Below are 22,441 nucleotides of genomic sequence, written 5' to 3'. Positions count from 1 at the left end.
AGGCTACCAGAAACAAAGTGAGTCACTAATGAGTCTACGGTCAAGTTATTAAGAAGAAGAGACGTGACGCGTCTGATGTAAAACTGTGCTGGAGAAAAATAGCAGTCAAAATGTGGGCAATATGAACAATTCATTACACTACTGTGATTTCTGCAGAGAGAATCCGAACAGAAGAGACCTTAGTAACACAGAAAGACGAGTATATCTGTTACAACAAATGCATTAGATGTATCCTACTCACTTCCTGGGTACAATATGGGACTTATTCTCAACTGGCTCTATTTTAGTAGGCATCCATTGTAAATCTATAAAAGGCAGTCTTGATACATCGCCATTGCCCTACAGAGGGAAGGAGGCCAGATCACAGAGGTTTAGATCAAAAGTCCTCCATGAAAGAAATCCACACAATTAGCTCTTCAAAGTGAGATTTCATAACACCTCATCTTCAACACAGGGACCCTGTTGTGATTTTTTTTTTTAGGTAGCAGCACACTGTGTATCCTGCACGATTTGTTGGTTGCACACTGATTTTTCCAAGTGTGGTGAATTTGGAGGCAAAATGTTTTCCAAGTAACACCAGATATGACAAGCTGACACTATAACGCAGTTGAAGTGAATAACAACAGTAGGAGTTGTAGGTAAGCACCACATCATGGTAAAGGCTACCCGGAGACCTGACTTCAAGCAAAGCAAACATTTGACCTTTATAGCACACACATCACTGAATGGAAAATCTGTGGTGTTTTTGTTTTACACACATAATATAGGGTGCCCAAGGAGAAAATAAATGTAAAGGAAAAGTCATAATGCCAGATCAGACAGGCTGTGGGAATGCACTGCGCCTAGATTCACACTCCTCAACTGTTGTACTAATCGGGTCTTAAAAGCCTACTCCATGTTGTACCAGAATCTGAGGAATGTAGGCCAATTCAAAAGCCAGTCCTTTAACACAACAAACTCAAGAGTTTTATCCAGACAATAACTAAATCATCAAAAGTCAATCATGTATCCTTTTTTAATGAATGGGGCTAATTACATATTACGACAGATGGGGAATTTCTATAAAAAGCATACTGTACTCTACTGTGTCGCTCTGTTTAATATATGCACTTTATCCACCATAAACTGAAAATACCATAAACTGAGCATTTCTGATAAGAATTTCCTAAAGCATCCTTAACAAATGGTTTAGATTGATATTCTAATTACAATCCACCACTGATTTCCATTCACTTAAGTGTGAAAATCAACTGCAAAGATTAAATCAACTTGGCAGGTGCTTGAAAAAAATCCATCAAACTAAACATTTTGTCATCTTAGTTATTTGTAAGACTTACGCTATTGTGGAAAGTTGCAGCATTTGTTAAAAGGGATGATTTTGAAAACTTAGTTGAGCACTCAAGGACACCCTGACATCCCGAGCCCGGTTTAATGAAAAACAAACCAAGAAGACAAACAAGTTGTGAATAGATAATTTCAGTTTGGTTGGCTGTTTTTCAATTGAAGTGAGGCAAACAAGTCTGAGATCCCAGAAACCTGAGAAAGCTGTACTAACAAGTATTAGGCTATTACAGAAATGTTGAATCAAATGACTATGTGTAATGCGGAGGGGTTACTGACACTGAGATTATAACCCAACTCTGCAGTTCTACAAACCGGATTACATCTTGGAGCTCAATGTTTTGGTTTTCCAGCTAAAAAACTGCACTGATACTCGCACTACACACTATCTGCCTAACATCAACCATGGTCATTTAGACTACACTGTGAACATAGTGGAGTATGAAAGTTTTCTGGAAAAGTTTTGCAAAGAGATAGAATATTGACTTCATTGCCAGGCATCTGAAAAAAAACAAACAACTACATAAAATAAATTTTAACAAGGGATAGGCACGTGTCATGTTTTCCCAAATCACGACATTGCATGAATTACTCAAGGAAGGACCTTGAAGAGGGAAATCTATTTTTATGAAGGCATCTTAAACAGCATGGCAGCAAGAGCAATGTACGGCACTGTATTCGGTGCATATTGCTTATTTTATGTCAACAGTCACAGCTACCATTAGATATATATACAAAAAATCACAACTAACAAAACGTCACAACAAAGCATTAAATCATAGGCCTAACATCACACAAAAGCACCATCTATCAACGTATTAAGATCAAAACAAAAATAGGAAGGGTCTACAGTCGCTTGCAGTTTTTCACAAGTAAATGTTACAAATAAAACTGCAACATTTGAAACAAATAATAACATTTGAAAAATAGAATTAACGTGCCAAAATTGGAGAAAAAGGCAGACAAAGTGACCAATGCCCAGTTCCTCTGCACTCCACTTAGAGCTTAAAACCGATTTTCCTTCTGAGGTACATTCTCGCTCAAGAAAACAAGCATTTTGATATGCTTAGGAAAATGGCAAGAGCGATTTTGGTTAAAGATCAGGCCCACTGCGGAAAACACAGATTACACAGTCAATTCAGATTGCTTGCCTCAGAATAGTTTCATTTTTTAAAACTTAATTTAGTTAGTTTTCCATTCATGGAGCCAACAAATAGTTTTGTTTTAAATACCCCCCAAAATATTTTGAAAGATATGAAATATTTTGAAATTGAGTTCTTGCAGTGACCCCTCAAGTTCCCTTATAATTGCAAGTAATTTAAGAATCAGTTACTAAGGCCGATCCCCAATTGTAATGTCACTACATGTCTGCTAGATGTATAAAAATGACTTGACAAATTAGGAGATTTGTTTGATAATAAGAAGGCCAAAACAACATTTGCCATTAGCCTAACTGTGACAAAAAGTAATCCCCATGGCACTTTAACTGTGATGGATCACATACTGTACCTCCAGAAGGTTTCAAGTCTATGCAAATCAGTCCTTTGAAACAAAATTCTGGCATTTATGTATTCATCATTTGTAGTATAATGGGCTGAATCCTGCAAAACAGCAGGTGGTCCTTTAAATTAAAACTCAAGAGTACAATAGAGGAAAAGTTACCATGCAACAGGTTTCTACAACAGCAGTTTTTGCTTTCCCTCTTAAAGTGCTGCCAAAGGGGTCGCATTAGCACATAAAAACTCAAATACATGATAAATGACACACAGGTGCAAATCAAAGAGACGAAAATTCTCATTCATATACGAACTATATCGTGAGATTTAAGTCGCAGAAGGCAGCACAGGTGACTGGACGAATCAGCAGGAAACACAGCTGATGGATCTTTAAAAGTCCTAATAAAATACATTTTTTGTTCCAATCAACAGCATGTGTTAATGTGTTAAAGCTGTTTGTTATATGTACAGGCCACATGCCAGTTTTGTATGAAAATTACATTCCACACAAGAAAATCCATCTACTACTAATGCCATCTCCTGTAACACAAAGTACAGTGAAATGCAGACAACCTTTAATTCGAGGTAATTAGTTCTGATAAAGTGAGCGGCTGGCAGGAGAAGTCTTGCTGAGTTCAAAGGGGTGTCCCTCATCAGGAAACATTAAGTGTTCTTACCAACATGATGCCATTTAATCCCAACACTCGTTGCAGCATTAGCACCAAGGGTTACCAGGCAAACACACACAATTTCTAGACATTTGCTATGATACGCTTCACAAAAACACCCAGAAAGAATAACAGCGTTTGAAGCAAACCACAAAACTCCTGTCAGTGTTTCAACAAGGCCAACAGAGAAAAAGAGTTTCACTTTAAGACAAAGTACTGAGCAAAGAGACCGTGAAGGCTGCTGAATCTGAATTAAGCATAGATTGGCCTATATTGCAGCGATCGGGGAACTAGTTCAAGACGTGCCAGGCCTCATGTAGGCTCATTTACACTGGGGACCTCAAACTGGGAAGCACATATACCCTAGGCTATGAGACACTAGCGGAGAAGATAACGAAACAAACTGTTTTGGTCATTTACCATTAGGATATTCACTGGCAGATTTTCAGAAAAGGCAATTATAAAAACATGACTTAACTTTGTCGCTTTAAAAGGAATAAACTGTGTAACTTAACATAAACTTATACACCAAGCTTACAAAGCGGTGTCTAGAAGTATCAGGCACTTTGGTGATTTTTACAATCTTTTCAAGATAAATATAACCTAATTAAGACAGATTTTGGACAAGCTTTTTTTTTTATTCAAGCATCACAGGCAACCATAAAGTTTAGTTTTTATAGAGATTTTATGGAGATTTTATGTAGAAACATAATTGTTTGAGTGAGTTAGGTTAATCTACATTTTGTCAACAGATAAGTGCAACTATTAAGTAAAAATATATGAGTACTCCAGGATTAAGTTCTAAAACCCAGAAATAAGTTAGCTTTTTAGCACCTCCATTTGCCTCGTCTTCGAGGTCAATGTTTTTTTTTTAATGGGTTTTTGGTTGGATGCCAGAAATAAGGTCTGTGGTTAACACAAGCTTAAGAAAATTTCCCGTTTTGTCAAACAACACAGAATACATCAGTAAATCCCCCACTCATAAACTTTGAAGCTTTTATGTGTAAAGGACGGTTGCTAACAAATGGCTGAATGAGACTACAGAACGTTACCACGACCCTTTACAGCCCCACTGTGAGGCCGACATTAGGTCGGGTGACCTAGTGTTGTACACCCTAATGGGAGGTTAGTTTGTTGATAGCCTAACATTAGCTTTTTACCTCAGGTCGATCACACTGAGACATGTCGCTACAAAAGCATCGCCAACAAGACCATTGTTTCCTTATGGTACAGCGCTCAATTTTTGGGCATAAAAGATGAAATATTTTGTACTTTTCCACTCAGGGCGCAGAGTCGCACCGCTCATCAAGGCCACTTTTGGCCATGCGCACGCAGTGTGCGCACCCAGCCCTGCTCCACAGGCGCTCCAAGCTGTTTTTCCAGATGCGCTTCAAAGGCGTTTTTGGAGCTGTCGCGCCTGGCACAATGTGTCTCAGTGGGATCAGCCCCTTTCGGCTTCAAAAATCCTAAAAGTGGAATTTATTTTTGAAGATTAGCTTGCTGAACAAAGCGTGCAAGTATCATAAATGTTTGTTTGCCACAGAGCTTATTTTCTGCCATGATCTAAAATCCACAAGAAAAATCCCATAGGCTTTTTGACAAGAGAACCAGGATGGTTCTAACTTCAGCATCAACCCACAGAAAAACATCATCCCTGGAGCACTCTATTCTGTGACAGCTTTAACACCAGAAATGTGGACTTCCACACAGAAGAGCTTGACTTGTTTTAACAAAAAAGATATTAAAAGATATTAAAAGATGGATAAATGAAATTAGATCAAATGTTTGTGGACATTAAGATCTCACAAATTCGCATGTAAGACTATTTAGTGATTTTTAGGGTCTCATATAATATTTAAATCAAATGTATGACTTTATAAGCACCTGCAGACACCCTGTGCAGGTTAGAGATAAGGACTTGGAGTTTGTGTATTTGTATCCATTGTTAACAAAGCAGGGAGACAATTTGCAGAAAAGGTTTTCTTGTCTCTGCTGAGTGAAGTCCCCAGTCCCTCTCTGGACTCCCATATTCAAGTTAGGCAAGTGTCCTGCCTTCCCCAGGGGCAGAAAGCACACATAACCTGATTTTGAGCTCTCCAAACATCCATACAGTCGATCCCGTCCTCCTCTCAAAAGGCTGGTTACACTGCATGTGAGTGAGTGAATTAACTTTCACTTTCAGGAATATCACACATAACTAAGAGTCAGAAGGGCAGCTAAATTCCTGTTTCTGACTCAACTGCTTGGTTTAGTCCCAAATGGCACACACTGACCCACTCATTAACTGGTAAACCTGCAGCTTGACAAGCAGCCCCTGGATGACAGTAATTGTTGCAATCGCAGATGGAGAGCAATTAATGAAGGGTCAGAAGTTTCCAGAGGGGTGTCTGCCTGAATTAAAAAGCTCTCCCATGAATCTGACTGTAACCCTTAACCCAGGGCCGGGGTCGAGCGGGAAAAACATTAGCATGTGCATTAGAGCAGCAACAATTTATCGATTAGTCGATCGACAGAAAATGAACCGGCAACTATTTTGACAGTCGAATGCTAAGAGTTTAGTAATTTTACATTTAGTGGTTTCATGTTTCTTAAATGTGAGAATTGATTTTGTTTCTTTGGCATACATGGTAATAAAGTGAATATCTTTGGATTTTTGGACTTTTGATTGGATAAAGCTTCTTCATAAAAAAAACAATATGAAGACATCACCTTGGACTCTGGGAAATTACAGCAAGAGAGATGTTTGACTATTTTCTAACATTTTATTGACAAGACGATTCATTGATTTATCATGAAAATAATGGGGAGTTTAATCAATACTGAATATAATCATTATTTACAGCCCTAATGTGCACACAGTTGGGATCATTTCACTCACTACCAAGAGATTGTTAAACTAGGGTTCCTGCAGCTTAAGGCGAGTGAGATTTAAGAATTGCTACGACTGATTTAATGTCACTTGGAAAAGACTAATTTCACAATAACCAAAATTGAAGGAAAAAAAATTGAACTGACATCATTAACTTTTGGTTAGGGACAATTTTGCTCAAATGTTTATTGTAACATAAAGCATGATTTTTTTTTTTTTGTTCCAGTGAAAACGTTAGGTTATCTACTTAAAATGTTGGAAAAAAAACGTTCTCTGCATATCAGAGACGAGGTTAGACAAGGAAAAGAAAAAACATCGATAAAATCCTCGTTTTCAAGTGTTCGAAACATTTTTTCAGGCTTCAGAACGATTGATTTAAGACATCTTAATACCTTATTTTTAGATAAATGAATTCCATGTCTTTAAAGCTTTTTAGGGCTCCACAAGGACCTGTTAACAAATAGTACATTTAAAGCTCTTGCTTTGCTTCCCATTGAACCATCAATACTTTCATTTTTAAGGGTAACATCAACTCACTGTGATTTGAGGTGGAATGGAAAAAATCATATTACAGCAAACTAAAAATTGTTCTAAGGTTGAGAATGTGAAAACGAAAGCATCTCCTACAAATCAACCACAGCAAAGAGACCCAACTTGCCAGAAAGTTGATATCCAGTGCTGCAACACAGTCTCTATAAAAGCACGTTGTGGGGTTCTTTCATTTTTGTAACAGACTTCAGACGACTGTGCAGCTCCGCAAGCGGCATCAAATTAATTAACAATGACTTACAATACAAAGCACTTTGAACTTAGTGTGCACTGTGAACAGAGCCAGATTGACGGGAAACTTTGACCCCGCAGCCCTCCCCTACAACAGTTGCTTATGACTTCCATAAGACGCTGAAGGCGAATTCCCTCTGGCGCAGGGCCAGTCGCACCAACAGTCTGCCTCAGCCATGACACATCAGGACCAGACCTATACGATATATAGTATTATAGACCTATACCTATATAGTATTTGAGGTGTTTGTTGACACTGACTAGGATACACTGTCACACTTTGTATGGGTTTTAAATAAACTGTGCAGGTTTACATTGTGGGCTGTTATTCAGCTCGTGTCAGATGACCATTGCAGCCAAATGACTAAGAAAAAACTATTATAATGCAAATCATAAAGACCGCTGTATAACAATATCCTGTATATCTGGTACAGGTTAACACCTTGATAACATTATACACAACAAAACCACACTGCCCAAGCTCACTGTTTGAGATACACTTTGCAGCATTATCTGAAAAAACAATAGAATCATGTCCCTCTCATTCATCACTTATGACTCACTAGAAGTGTGTAGTGGTGCATTTTTCTGCAGGGGCTCTGCCCTCTACCTGTATTACTTACTTTTTGAGATCAGGCCATTTATGCATGCGTACCCCCACAGCACTCAGGTGAGGGGCTTTAGAAAAAAGTAGCGACCAGATGCCAATCCATCAGCAGCAAGAATCCAAAAACACAAATATAGTCAGGCAAAACACCAAACAAGAGTGAATCTGGGTTTGGCTTTTACTTTCACCAGCAAGCATGTCCACAAGCAATAACCGACAATCCTGTACAGTATACCTTTAACAATTTCAAACACTAGTTTGCACAAAGCTAGAAGACTGACAACATCAACTCTCATTTAGACATGGAACTGGAGGCGTAAATCACGAGTTTCATCACAATACGATATGAAATCGATTTCAGCAAAGAGTGCAAACTGTAGCTAGCAAGAGGGGATGAGACCTGATGCGACAGGGCAGGTGGTGAGTAGAAAAACAAAACCTGGATGCAAACTGAGGAGTTTCCCTAAAAAAAAGGACATTGTGAATGAAGCTCATGTCATAGCTTCGTGGTAAGACTATAAATCTACCACAAAGGCTCCAATACTATTTTCAAACAAAGTCCCATACTGTTACTAAACTCCACTTAGTTTAATAGTTAATTTTGAATAAGCTTAGTATTATTTATATAGATAGCAGAGCCAAGAGTAATGAAGGTAAAAATCAATACTGATAAATCATCATAATACATTTCTGTTAGAGACAGGGCTTCCACTAGCAATTATTTTCATTGATTAAATATTAACTATTAATGCATTAGTTATTTCCTCTATAAAATGTCAAAAAAATGTGAAAACAGTCAGTAATTGTTTCCCAAAGCTGAAGATGACATCTTCAAATGGGTTGTTTTGTACACAACCCAAATATATTTGTTTATTGTTATAAAGGAGGAAAAAAAGGAAAATATTCCCACTTAAGAGGGTGTAATCAGAGAATTTATAACTTTTTTTCTTAAAAAACTTTTCAAACCGATTATTGGTCATCAAGTTAGTTGCCAATTAATGGTTGACAACTAATAAATTAATCATTTAAGTTTGAGTTTGCAAATAATACTATTTTCAGAATGTGTTCAAAACAAATGACAAAGATGTAGAAACCGTAATGAGCCACTGATCCTGCATCAGCACAACAATTTTGCATCCACAATCAGAGATCTCGCTGCTTCCAATCACCTATTCAAACTTTCAATAAGAGCTGAAAACATATGTATGTGTATTTGTACATGCCATTGAATTCAATATAACGTTGCATCCTCTGACTTTTCATTTGAGCTGCTGGCTGTCTCCTGATACTCCTTTCGCTATCTGTTTCTTCTTACAATAACCTTATTAGCTTATTGTAATAATGCAGCAGAACAATGTGCAATCGCTTTGTCTGAAATATGATTAACAAGGTGAAGGGAATCAATGTTTCCTGCTGCTTGTGAATGTTCGTAAATAGTCGACTGTGACGAAAACAAACAAACCCCACTAACTAGTATATTATGCAATTCTAATTTGGCATGGAGAACTTCACCTAATTTCTAGTAATGGAGCTGAATGATTTTCTCTGTTTTCCTCCCAATTAATCCTCTTAAAGCAAAGTGAATATTCTAATGAGCACGCAATGCATCTATCACGCTTTCCTCTCACATTTTAAGTATTGACAAATCCGTTTCAGTACAGGTGTGCCCGTGTGTCAATGGGCGACTCTCATAGCTGCGCATATGGGCCTAGAGAAAGAACAGGCTAAATCTACACACACTGCCAGGAATAACTTAGTCAGAGGCAACAACAAGAGAGGGGGGTGGCTATGCAAAACATCAGGTAAACCGTGGGTGAGGTAAACATCTTTCTCAAACTCCATGCGCATACACACACAACACATGGGGGGGCTCGAGGGTGTTAGAGGCTGTTATTCATTATCCACACGACTGCATTCCAGGGCTGGACAAAAGGAGTTATCGCCACCATCATTCAGAGGCAAGCACAAGAGAGGTAGAGAGGGATTTAAGCAGGTTCTCAAACAAGATGCCCCCACCTGATAACCTTAGCACTGCCGTTGCACCATTCCCACATGTCCTGATGCATTCACAAATCAGAGAGGGAGGGGGAGAGGGAGAGAGAGAGAGGGGGAAAGGGGAAAGAATAAAAAAGACTGAATGAGAGACAAGGTGAGAGGAGGAAAGCAAGAGGAGAGAGAGAGAGAAAGAAACTGTGTGAACATTAACGCTGAATGGAAGTGATGGAGAAAGATAAGGACACCTCCACCTCCCCTTTACAGGAAGTGACCAGTGAGGTTGTTGCAAGTGCACCTCACTATGAAGAAGAAACACCAAAACAACTCTTTCTCTTTTTCCCCTCACTACCTGGAATTTCTTGTGAAATCTTGAAGGGGACACTAAATTCTCGTCCTTGTTTTATTCCTGAAGATCAGGTTTTAAGCTATCTGGCAAGAGCCTTTGGCACTAGCAAGGAGGGGGGGCACCTGTTCAGTGGGGGAGGTTGGAAGTCCTGCCCCAGAAAATTCAGTGTCAAACACTTAATTTCCTGCATTCTGGTGAATTTTTACCAAATTGTGCCTTTCTTGCAACTTTTTTCAGTGGAAATGTCTTTAATTTAATTTTTTTTTAAGTCTTCTTGCAAAAAAGCCCTCACTAGGCCCTGGATACTTCCTGTAACTTCCTGTGCTTTTAGGATTCCCTCACGCCTTGACCTTTTGATGGACTGAGCATCACAGGCATTCAGCACAGACTGAACAGACAAGCTGTGGTTTCTTGTATGATAACACCTGAAATAATTCACCTGTCCCTCATCCGAGGGTGAGAAGGCTAGACAAGTGAAAGGCCAACCAGCTTGTGCTATGACCTTTGACACTTGCAAGTCAAGAGGGATTAAATTGAAAACTGAGTGGGCTCTTTTCATGTGACATCAGAATACTAAATTAAAGTTGATAGGGTGAGGTCAAGTGATGTGGGACACATTTTGGAGGATTACCAAAATAAACAACACCTAAAATCTGAATAGAACCTTGAAAAAAATTGTTTTTGATCTCTGCTATATCGCTAGAAATATATATATTTATATATATATATATATATATATGTATGTGTGTGTGTGTTGTTGAGTAAAATAATTTATAAAATGTATACCTTGTTCAAACATATGGAGAACCTCAACCACATGCTGATGACATGTTCAGGTAAAATGTGACAATCATGGCAGTTTTTTAAGTGGTTAAATCCATTCATCATTTCATTCATTAATAAACTAAAACATTATCTAACCTGAGGATATTCACTAAAAAAAAAATGTCAAACTTTTGTGCCTTACTTTCCCTGTTCTCTGCTGCCTGTTTCCTCAGTGCAATATTATCCACAATGTACAGGTGTGTGTGTGTGTGTGCAAAACAATGATAGTTATGCTATTCACAGCATCATTTTGAATATTTTAAGCGACAAACATAATGTAAATGTAGGAAATGTGACAGGGTGGCACACAATAGCATAAGTCCTGATTTTATGGCATCTGGTAGTCTAAAAGAACTAGTTTCACTTCAGAAAAATGTCCCATGTAACCTAATTTTTTGTCCCATTTTACCTGAATGCTTTAAATATTTACTCAAAATCCATCTCCATAAAAGGTAAGTGCATTGTGAAAATATTTTAAAAATAAGTCAAGCTGTTGATAAAATGCAGCACCCTATAACCATCTCTGTTGTTATCCTCTTTTTGTTTTAGCTGCAGTGCTCTTATGACCATCATGAGATAATCAACATGCCACACAGTTTTCCTACAAATTGTGGGCCCAGTGGGTTTCTGACTCTTTTCTCTGCCCATACTATTTATCTCTAATAAAAATGATTGTTTCATATAAAGCACATTTAAAGCAACAACCCAAGAACATGTTTGGTGTCCGGCTGCTAATATTTTAAGAGGCCAAAATGCAATGTGTCCCATTTTACCTGACGTCCCACATTACCTGACTTCACCCTTACTGAGAAGATCTGCGCACTGTTTCCAGTTGCCTCACCTTTTTTAAACTCCTCCAGCATTGCATCCAGCTTGGTGTCATTGAACACAAAATGTAACGGGTGGCTGTAAAACTTTGTGATGGTTTTGAGAGGGGTGCAATCATCCGGGTCCACAAACGCCAGGTCCTTGACAAACAGCAGATCCACAATGTTGGACCTCTCGCCCTCGAAGACTGGGATGCGCGTGTAGCCGCTCTTCATGATCTCGGACATGGTGTTAAAGTCAAGGGTGCCATCACCGGGGATCATAAAGCAATCTCTCAGCGGCGTCATCACGTCCTCCACGGTCTTAGTTCTGAGCTCCAGCGCGCCCTGGATGATGTTCAGCTCCTCCTTCACCAGGTCGTTGTAGGGGTCCGTGACGCGCAGCATCTCCAGCAGCTTCTCCCGGTTGTACACGGTTCCTATCTCCTGTCCCAGGAGGTAGTCTAGCAGCTTGCTCACCGGGTAGGAAGCAGGGAAGGTGAGCAGCATGAAGAACTTTGTGAGGAAGATGGTGTTGGCCCCGACAGCCAGGCCGTGTCTGGAGCAGATGGCCTGGGGCACGATTTCTCCAAAAATGACTATTCCAATGGTGGACATGACCACCGCGACCAACCCGGAGCCGGCGATATCATCCAGCAGGATGGTCAGCGTGGTGTTCACCAACACGTTGCCGAGCAGAAGCGAGCAAAGCAAGTAATTCCCTTGACTCCTGACCGGCTCTATTTTTTTGGCGTAATTCTTCTCCTTCTCCGTGCCGCAGTTCTGCACTATCTGGAGCTCCATGGGGTCCAGAGCCATGAGCCCCAGGTTCAACCCGCTGAACATACCCGACAGGCACAGCAACATGGAGATGAAGATGACCTGGAGCCAGAAAGGCAGCAGAAACTTTTTCTCCTCCACCACTATCACTTTGGTGTCATCCCCATCGTGGTAGATCCAGGTGTTCTCCGTCCACGGGTCGTGCATCCCGGCCACAGCCGGTGTCGCGGTGGCGATGCAAAGGTAATACGCTTTACTCCTCTCCGTCTTTCGCAGAGGTTTGACCTCAATTTCAACTATTCCGGACGTCTTTCGATTCAAGATGATGTTGGGCAAAATTATTATATCCGAAGTCCTAATACCACACGGATGCAAGCCGGACGAGTCGTCCTGGCTCTGGTTATCCCCCGAGGAGCTGTCAAGGCTCCCCACCGTCCTGCTCCGCTCGTGTTCCGTGAAAGCAATTTTGGACCAGGTCTCGTTGTTGATGTTCTGCCCGTACACCCTTAATTTCACCCGAGACCGCTCACTCACCCGCAGGTAGCCCTTATCCATGAAGGAAATGTCGTCCGTGTCCTCCAGTCGGAGCCCTATGATGACGGTCTCCTCGGACCCTTCCTTGCCACTTGTCGGGGTGACACAACAGCCAGTGACAGTTAAGAAAATCATCGCCAGAGCTCGGACCCGGTTAAGTGACGCCATTTTTGCAGCGGTGGGCGCTCGGGATAACGGCTCTGCCATATTGATAACCGTTGGCAACCGACCTCCTGAATGAAAAGGGCTTTTAAAAATCAGAGCCAGTCGGAGTCCGCCTTCATCTCCGCCGAGGGTTGCCGTGACTTGTGCATCGGGACCTGCTCGTTCCCACTACGTGTCCGACACTGATGACTCGCGAGCGCAGGCTTATGGGCCAACTCGTGCCTCCCCTGATGTCCCCGAGACAGGCGACGGAGGCGACCAATCAGGAGGGGCCGTTGGCCGGGGGGCGGGGCGTTCGCAGCCTCCTTGGCGAATGAAATTCCAAAACAAGTGCACCTCATGTTAAGAGACAGACAGGACTCTACTCGTGACTTTTTTAACATATATTTTTAGTGGTGGATGAGGTACAATAATGTGCATAAGTCCGAGGCCACCCTAAACTATATTTTAGTAAGGCTATAATGATCATAACCATTTAAAGAAGAGAAATTGTTTCTATATTGTTGTTTACAAAAGGAGCAGTAAGTGTCAATGTCTGTAAACTTAATAAGTCAATTAGCAGGGTGCATGGATGTAACACTTTGAGATGTACTTATTTAGCCTTATTTGGGAAGATATATCTAGTTGCAGTATAAACTGGCTTATGAAAAAATTCATAATTTGACTCAGAATCATAATCAGAAATACTTAATTTATCTCCCACGGGTGAACTGTGATTTATTAGTCACTCTGATGCCAAGCATAGAGAATTAGATAAAGAAAAATAGGTACCAGCACAGAGTATGTAAACATATAAATTACAGTAATATTAAAAACCCTAGTATGTGAATATTAAAAAAACAAATATTTACAATGTGCTGAGTGATTAAAGAGTGTAAAAATCTAAAATAAAAACCATAAATACAGTAATAATAGGAACAATTAGCACTAGTATGTGACAAAAAATTACAAATATATGTGCTAAGTGTGTAAAGTGTTTAATAATATAAACCTATATGCCTTATGCTACAAAACAGGGTATAAAATGAGTATGTATAGTTAGAAATATAAAATATGAGTCTGATACTACAATGTACAACAGATATACAATACTGTGCAAACGTCTTAGGTCACCTTAAACTGTGTTATTTTAGCAAGGTTATAATGATCATACATATTTATTTTTTATAGTAGTCTCTTTAGCAAAATACAACCTGAGCATACAAGATAGATAGATAGATAGATAGATAGATAGATAGATTATTAAAAATGCAAATAATTCAGAATAAAACATCAACAGGCTAAAGCTGCACGTATTTAGTGTGAACTCTCTTTCCACTTCACATGGTCTTGAACTCTTATAAACAGACAATGTGAGATTTACAATTCTTGTCTTTTGGTGTATTTACAACAGGTTGCATTTAAATCGTGTCCAAAGCTCAATACTGATTATTTGAGCCACATTTTGTTATGGTTGTACGATTCTATTTTTCACACTAAATATTTTTGCACAGTACTATCTGAAAGCCATACTTACATACATACTTGAGTAAAAGTACAGATATTTGATCAGAAAATGCCTTTGGAAGAAGAGTCACCTTTTAGGATATTACTTGAATCAGAATCAGAAGTACGTTTATTGGCCAAGTTCAACAAATAAGGAACAAGGAATTTTTTCCGGGTTGGCAATGCTCACAGTACAGGGGAGGGAAATAAGTTAGGGATAAGAAAAATAGAAAAAAAGACAGACATAGACATGTAATTGTATTTTCAAAAGGAAGAGATAGAGAATATATACAAATGTACAGTATGTAATTAAAAAATATACAGTATGAACAGTTTAGTGCAAAAACCACTGTGTGTGAGTTAAGGTCTTAAAGTATATGATGTTTACTGTACTTCAATATCAAAAGCAATGTCATGATTTTAAATGTAGTTCAGTATTGAAAGTAAAAGTACAAGGAAATGCTGATGGGGAAAAAAGAGAATTATGAAATTTCTTCTTTGTAATATAAACCAATGTAAAAAATGGATTAATTTTTTTTTTTACAACTTTAATGATTTAAGGAATGAAATCCAGAAATCCCAAATCCATTTTCTTTCTCTTTCTTTCTTCTTCTCTTTCACTCCCCATTTTGTAGTGAGTAACTAAGATGCTTAGGGGAGATGTAGTGGTGTAAAAATATACGAGAGAAAAACTGAGCATTGACAGAAATATAAAATATAAAAACTCAAGTGCATTACAGATACTCTCAAAACAATCTTAACTACTGCAATGAAGTATTATTATTTTGTTACATTACACCACTGTATATCTTAATGTTCTTGATAACCAATGTAAATGGTTTAAGTGTATTTGTTAAATATTGGCATACCTATAAAGATTGAGACAGTAACATGAACACCTCCACAGTATAACTCAATGCAATATGACTGTTATGTTCCCTTTTTAATGAGACTTTCAGAGGTGTTTAACTACATGGTAATTGTTGAGATACTTAATGTATTTTATTTATTTGCTTTGCAATGCGTTTCATTTTTTGGAAAAAGAAAACAAAACAGAGATGCAAAACTCTGGCTCCTATCACAGTGGTTCCCAGACTTCTTTTTTTTTAAAGCTAACCCTTAAAATGAAGCACTATTTGTGACCTTCAATCAGGTTAATATGGTTGCAGGTGTGAGTCAAGGGGAGTTTGACCAAAGAATACACTTTCCTTCTTAGATTTTTTTATTTCAAGGATTTTAAGGCAACTGGAGCAGGGAAAAAATTCATTATTTCACAAGTAAAAGCAAATGTTAGAAAAAGTTGTACTACTACTACTACTACTACTACTACTACTACTACTACTACTACTACTACTACTACTACTATGTATTTAAAAAAACAATTAAATTAGAGGTATTACAACAGTACTAATGTTATTTGTGAAGGCATAGGTGGGAAAGTCTGATGAAGGTGTGAATGGCACAGTTAAGAAATTCAGATGTCTAAGATTGTAGACAGATGGAAAAAAGCCTTATGAAAAAAAGGCAGTTCTGTCCAAGATTATGTACAAGTTTTGAATTTGTAGGGATTTGGATCCTGCCTTAATAAAACCAAAAGTCATACTCATGCAACATTTTTATATGAATAAATTAAATGAGGTTGTGGGGATTAAGAGGAAAGTGGGCGCCAAACATCAACAGCACAGATGTTTGTGTTGAAGTTATTAATTTTGATTTTTTTTGATTGCTGAAATCTTTTTGAAATGTTAATAAGACACAAGATTATGACACTACATGATGCAAAATTAAGTCAGTACATTTGTACTACTGTTATGATGCAAACACATTATGATGCTGAGCCTGTATTTCACAGTGCTCTTCCCACAATCACTTGCAGCAGGTAGCAGACTTAGTGCTGCAGCATCCCCCTGTGGCTGAACCTGGACCCTGTTTCTCCAGCTGAAGGACCAGCTCGAAAGGATCCACAATGCCTGCCTGTTATCAATAGTCCAACAAGGTAAAAATCAGTGGGAGTGTACAACCTATATCCACTTCTATCTAAGTATTACACACATGATTCTTTTTTTTTGCCCAAGATGACTGTAAGGAGTGTAGAAAAGTTCTAAAAGTTATTTCTGTTTCTAATTTTCCAGCAATAAACAATAAATAATATGCTGAACACTTTATGTAATAGCAGAAAAAAAACGGTGTTCACTGATGCTTTTTTTACTCCAGGTATCAGTACCTTTTTTATCAGGTTTAATCAGGTATCTGGTTGTTCATTAATTGAACATTTCACAGTAGCCAAGCTTTCAACAACAAGACCAAAGGGGTTTTATTGCTATTATCACCAGCTAGCTGTGGTGATTAGAGAAAAGCATCTTGGTCCTGTATTCACTTCAGAGGGGCAGTCCGAAGGTTAAACCCAGCCACAAATTAAGATAAATCACTGAGATTTTCAATTTTTGCTTCACAAAAACGAGATAGAAATCCCTCAATAGCAGAATAAAATGAGTGATTACAGGATTAGGGTAGTCACTGAAAAACATATAGTAGTGTTTGTAGATGTGTGTGTGCACAGAACGACCATGAGTGCTGATAAGATGGCATTCCACTCGCTGAGAAGAGAACATTCCTCCCTGTTCAAGGTTCCCCAGCATGACTCCACAGTCTGGTTATGACTCCAAGACAGCTGCTTGACCTTGTGTGTGTGGATGTGTGCGTATGTATGTTTGAGTGGGTATGTGAATGTGTGTGTAGGAATTTGCAGCATGCGTCCCGGTGCACACATGCGTGTGTGACTTTGTGAACAAGTGGGGGCTCTCTGGGTGTGTCACACACTTGAAATCGATACGACAAACACACTGACCTCTAGTGCTCAAAGAAAAATCAGACAGACGTTTATCCACATCCAGGAATTTAGCTGTGACACTGACCTTAGGTTTGGCTCCGCAGGGCTCACTGGGGCCTCCAGGTGGCTGGAAAGTGAAGTCCTCTGTAAATCTGGACTTGGTCAGGATGGTGGCTAACTCTCCATCTACCTCCGCCACTTCATTGACCTGTGGAATACACGCACATGTGACTTAATTTCAGGGTTCGCACAAACATGGAGTCAAATTCAAGGATGTTGACAAGTACTCTTTCAAGCACTCATTTTTATTTTCATTGACGAAATTGTTTTCCACACGATCATCTGTTGTAAGAAAAATGTGCAAATCTGTAAATGGAGCAAATGTGCAAACCAGAGCTTAAAGTAAACTTTTTATTAATTGACTTTGCTTATTTACTGCCAAAGTACAGCTCAAAACTCATGCTAACGTCTCTAACTGTTCCAGTGTGAGAGTTTTGCAGGCTACCAAAACATCTTGGTGCCGTCAATTTACTGGTCCTTACCAAAGATGAACTCTCATATGGCATTATTGAATAACTCTATCTAATACAGTTAATAAAAATATTTATCATTCTGTTCACCTCTCAAATATATTTAAGTACTTTTTCAAGGACAAAGATCAAAAATGTCTGATTTTCAAGATATTCCAGGACTTTCAGTGTCGCATATTCAAGTACTTCAAGCACCTTGTGCGAACCCTGTAATTTGCATACAATGCATGAGCTGAACACCAAGCTGTTCTTGTACTGCAGAATGTACAGACCTTGAACGTGTACTGACAGTCAAACTGGAAGCTGTCCTCTACTCCAGTAATGCTCCCGTTATATATGACCTGACAGGGCTTGGTGTTGCCTTTAGGAACCTTGAACAGGCGGTATGTAGCAGAGACAAACTTGAAGTCACCTGTATTGCCAGAAAAGGAAAGAGAGAATCAATATACGCATCAGTCAACCTCGACAACAATCTACTGATCAATGAACCGCTGATCCTTAAGTTGCACAACACGATAAAAAGTTAGTGATAAGTTTATTAGAGCCCAGTATAATGAACGGTGAACATTAACCATAGTTGAGCTACATTAAACAAAACAAAACTCTAGCTCTGTAAATCAAAATGAAAAAAAAAGAAAACCTAAAGCTGTCTATCTAAACTATTGTCTAAAAGATGATGATTAAATGAACGTAATTTTAGCATTTACATCACTCATACTGACAAAAATTATAATATTAAATTTAAATAATTATTATTATTTAAAAAATAATACAATAGATGGTAAAATAGCTTATTTTTTTTAATCCGGTGTTGTTGTACTACCTTTTCCACAATACAACAAACAGTGGAAATGTTGGTGCTGGTCATAGCATTTAATTATTTCCTAATCAAAAGCTTGCCAGCAGTGCTCCAAATTTAGCTTCATTGATACATGATTTGTATCAATTCCAGTTAAATACAAAACAGTTCTGTAAAACAATTTTGGGGGATTTTACCTGCCAGAGTAGCCCGCATTACTACAGACTAGGGCTGGGCAATATATCAATATTATATCGATATCATGAAATGAGACAAGATATTGTCTTAAATTCTGGATATCACAATACCATAAATATTGTCTTTTCCCGGTTTTAAAGGCTGCATTACAGAAAAGCGATGTGGGTTAGTTTATTTTTTAACTTACTAGAATGTTCTAGCAGTTTAATTACTAACTTTTACCAGCTTTTTCAACATTAATATCAAGGTGTTTGGTAAAAAATATGACAATAAATTAATTTTCAGTCAATCATCAAGCCCTACTTCAGTGTTTTTATTAAAGCATAAAACTGTCCTAAAAAAACATCAAAGACAGAAGTACTTGCTGTTACTAAATGCACAGGACTGAAGGAAAGAGTATACATGTATTAACGCATACAATTCTGTCTAGTTCAAAAGCGAATGCTCTTTACTGCCACTGACCCTGACTTATAGTTTCATGCACACAATGTAATACACAAAAGTAAATAAACAGGTTAGAGATAAAGAACAAAACCGTATCTAACCCAGAATGTCCTGCAGCTCTTTGTTGTCCACAGTGATGATGTTGGCTGTTACCAGCCGTGGCGGACTGAAGCCCACTTCTTCAGCCAACTGTAGCAGATCCTTCCACCAGAGCGCTCCACCAAGACACTCACCTGCCAAGACAAATTAAACCGTGATGTTTTGACGTACGTGTGTGTGTGTGTGTGTGTGTGTGTGTGTGTGTGTGTGTGAGCTTTTATGGCAGTAGGATATTAATTTGACGCACCCCAAAGGACTTTGTGATTTTTAATTTCCTCTGTTAGCCTGCCACTGCTATAGACGTCACTGAAGTACAGCTCACCACCATCCTAAAGACCAACAGTCAAACAGCGCATGTCATGAAGATCAAGGCAAACTACAGACTAATAAGTTCATTATTACATATTTTTAATTGCCTTTTGCCGCAACATTCTCATCACGTTTTGTTAAATTTGTTTGTTGAAAGAGGCTGAAACTCAAGTCAAAAGCAGCGTACCTTAAGCACACTGTAGGCTTCAGCCAGTACTCGCCTCTTGTCTGGAGAGAGATTCACCACACAGTTGGAACTATGGTGGAAAATAATCATTTCAACACGTTTTCTTTAAAAAAAAAACCCACAGCATTTAAATACAATAAGAAGTGAGACAAATAAAACGCCTTACATGATGATGTCAAATGAGCTCTTTTCAAGATCTGCTTCTGTTAGGGCCTCAATGTAGCCCCGGACAAAATTGACATTGGGCTTCTTGTAGCCAAACTCTTTGGTGTGATAGTCCACATACGTCCTGGCCACTTCAAGCTAGAAGAGAGCACAATGGTGCATTTCAATCTGAATTTTCTTTATGTGATGAGTCTTACATACTAGGGAGCATTATTTAATCTTTGAAAATCCAGAATAGGACAACAATCACATTTAAGTGGAATGAGTTCCTATTTGGCATTTTACTCTCAACATAAACAAATATAAAAACAAAATACTTACTTGGAATATTGAGTTTAGCTGCTAGAAAAGCAATTACAAGGATGCCCCATTTTATAATAGAAAGAAATACCTTTTCAATCAGGTTGCATGAAAACATATTCTGGAAAGATGTGGAAAATGTATATTTCCCTGAAACACTAATCTTTTGTTTAAATATGATAACTCAGCTCTGTGTCTTTATTTCTATTCATTTATCTTAAATGCTGAGCACCCTATTTTCTATTTTCTGTTGTTGTTTTGTTGTGTAAAAAAATGGAAAAATGGTTCACTCTGTGAACATACTTAATTGAAGGTGATTGTTGATAGTTGCTAGGTAGTGAAAACCAAATAAACAAAATGTCAAACAAAAAGAAAATCCAGAATAAGAAAGCTATTGTTTACAAAACAGAAAGCCTTCAGTCAAGTCCCAGGGGAGCAATTTTTATTTTTCCGTATTGACGCTTCACCATGATAGTGATATACAGTACCTGTTCCTCAGTCATGTCAATGCCAGTGACATGGCCCTTCTCGCCCACCAGCTGACTCAGCATGTAGCAGTCTCTCCCACTTCCGCTGCCCAGGTCCAGTATCCTGCAGCCCTCCAAGCACTCTGGCACCACCAGACCACAGCCATAGTACCTGAGGGAGAAGGACACACACTGTAAGCATCTATGGACCAGTGATTGTTGCAGTGTGAACACATCTGAAGCAACAACTGAGAGAGTTTGACAGCAGCCCAGTGACCTGGCAGTGACCTCGGGGTGCACTTTCTTCAGAGCCTGGCGGATGAAGGCAGGGATGCGCTGGGCTGGAGCCACACAGGCATTGCTCTTTAGGTCTGCGGAGTTCTTCAGCCTCTTGCCATAATAATCCTGTTTGAGCGCACCAAAGAAAGTTATAACTTTAATGGCTCCTCATCATAAAAAGGGTTGCCATCAGTTAGTACACAGCACGTGGGTACAAGTGTAATATTGACTGTTGACTCATGATAACACTATGGTCGGTTTATTCACTTAGAGATCGGAGCTTTACTGAAGAGCAGTAATGAACTACAAAACAACTGTCTGTTTTAGCTAACTTTATTATTAAAGCACTTGAGCTAGGCTAGCTAAAATGCCAAGTACAGTGATTAGGACATGACATGTGATGCACGTTATATTACCTTGACGTCCACGTGAATGTTGCTATCAACGAAGCCTTTTGCACTTTAAAAAAAAAAAGTTTTCACGAGTTAGCTAACTTCAAATAGCAGTATGTCAAAACTAAGCTACAATTAGTTAGCTGTATGCTAACTGCTAACTCACATTGCTAGCAAGCTACAGCACATTAAAAGTTATAACTTCATTCAACAAGTTTACAGTTGCAATTTATTATTTAGTGTGTCGTTGCTATAAAAACATATATTTCTGTCTCAGTCTAAAGTTACAGGTGAGTCTTATTTGACACACGCCACTCGCTTCAGTGCAAACGTTACGTGAAAATGCGATAAATATGATAACAGGTATGTTTTGAGGTCGCTCTTACCTGTTTTCTTCGGCCATTGTCCCGAGCAGTGACAAAAGTCCACCGTTTACAGAGGAGAGCTGTCAGTAGTGATTCGCTCTCTGCATAAAATGAGCATTACAGTGTAGAGTTGACTTCCTGCTAAACAGCACACCCTGCCCTTTGATGACTAACATCACAGCTGAACCCTCGTCCGGTCAAAAAAGTTTAAAGACACAGTGTCCTCTGACATGCGCAGCGTGTGGCACACACACCACATCTGCGCATGCACTGGTGCCCCGGACTGCTTGATCTGCACTTAGTTGATAACTAACGTTTGATTCCTTCACACTGCGCAGTTAATCTGTTTGTGTTTCATATCTTTTAAAATGCATTTTACT

The 22,441-nt window shown here is 38.8% G+C and overlaps 2 protein-coding genes across 2 annotated transcripts in view; both read right to left on the bottom strand.

The window, feature by feature from the left end:
* The window catches only part of cnnm2b (cyclin and CBS domain divalent metal cation transport mediator 2b), a 54,619-nt gene extending 38,867 nt beyond the window's left edge, over positions 1-15,752 (bottom strand). Inside the window, exon 1 of the mRNA XM_042485420.2 lies at positions 11,769-15,752. Coding sequence (XP_042341354.2) covers positions 11,769-13,254 — 1,486 coding nt within the window. The 5' untranslated portion in view covers positions 13,255-15,752. The remainder of the gene's footprint in view (positions 1-11,768) is intronic.
* A 144-nt stretch (positions 15,753-15,896) lies between these two features.
* Positions 15,897-22,239, bottom strand: as3mt (arsenite methyltransferase). Its single transcript, XM_042485357.2, has 11 exons — positions 22,083-22,239; positions 21,721-21,763; positions 21,303-21,430; positions 21,047-21,197; positions 20,260-20,396; positions 20,094-20,163; positions 19,845-19,926; positions 19,600-19,731; positions 18,330-18,469; positions 17,613-17,735; positions 15,897-16,671 (listed from the first exon to the last, which is right to left on the bottom strand). The coding sequence occupies exons 1-11, from the start codon at positions 22,097-22,099 to the stop codon at positions 16,564-16,566; spliced, it is 1,131 nt and encodes a 376-aa protein (XP_042341291.2). The 5' UTR covers positions 22,100-22,239; the 3' UTR covers positions 15,897-16,563.
* Between the last annotated feature and the right edge of the window lie 202 nt (positions 22,240-22,441).

The sequence above is a fragment of the Plectropomus leopardus genome, chromosome 3, assembly GCF_026936395.1.
Source record: "Plectropomus leopardus strain MGB_pleo_1.0 chromosome 3, ASM2693639v1, whole genome shotgun sequence".
Taxonomy (NCBI): domain Eukaryota; kingdom Metazoa; phylum Chordata; class Actinopteri; order Perciformes; family Serranidae; genus Plectropomus; species Plectropomus leopardus.
This window is presented reverse-complemented; position numbering and strand designations above follow the sequence as displayed.

Coding starts and splice junctions, on each gene's coding strand:
- as3mt (XM_042485357.2), bottom strand. Junction 19,927..20,093: donor AAGCCTACAGTGTGCTTAAG/GTACGCTGCTTT, acceptor GTTGGTCTTTAG/GATGGTGGTGAGCTGTACTT. Junction 17,736..18,329: donor ACTGTCAGTACACGTTCAAG/GTCTGTACATTC, acceptor TGTATTCCACAG/GTCAATGAAGTGGCGGAGGT.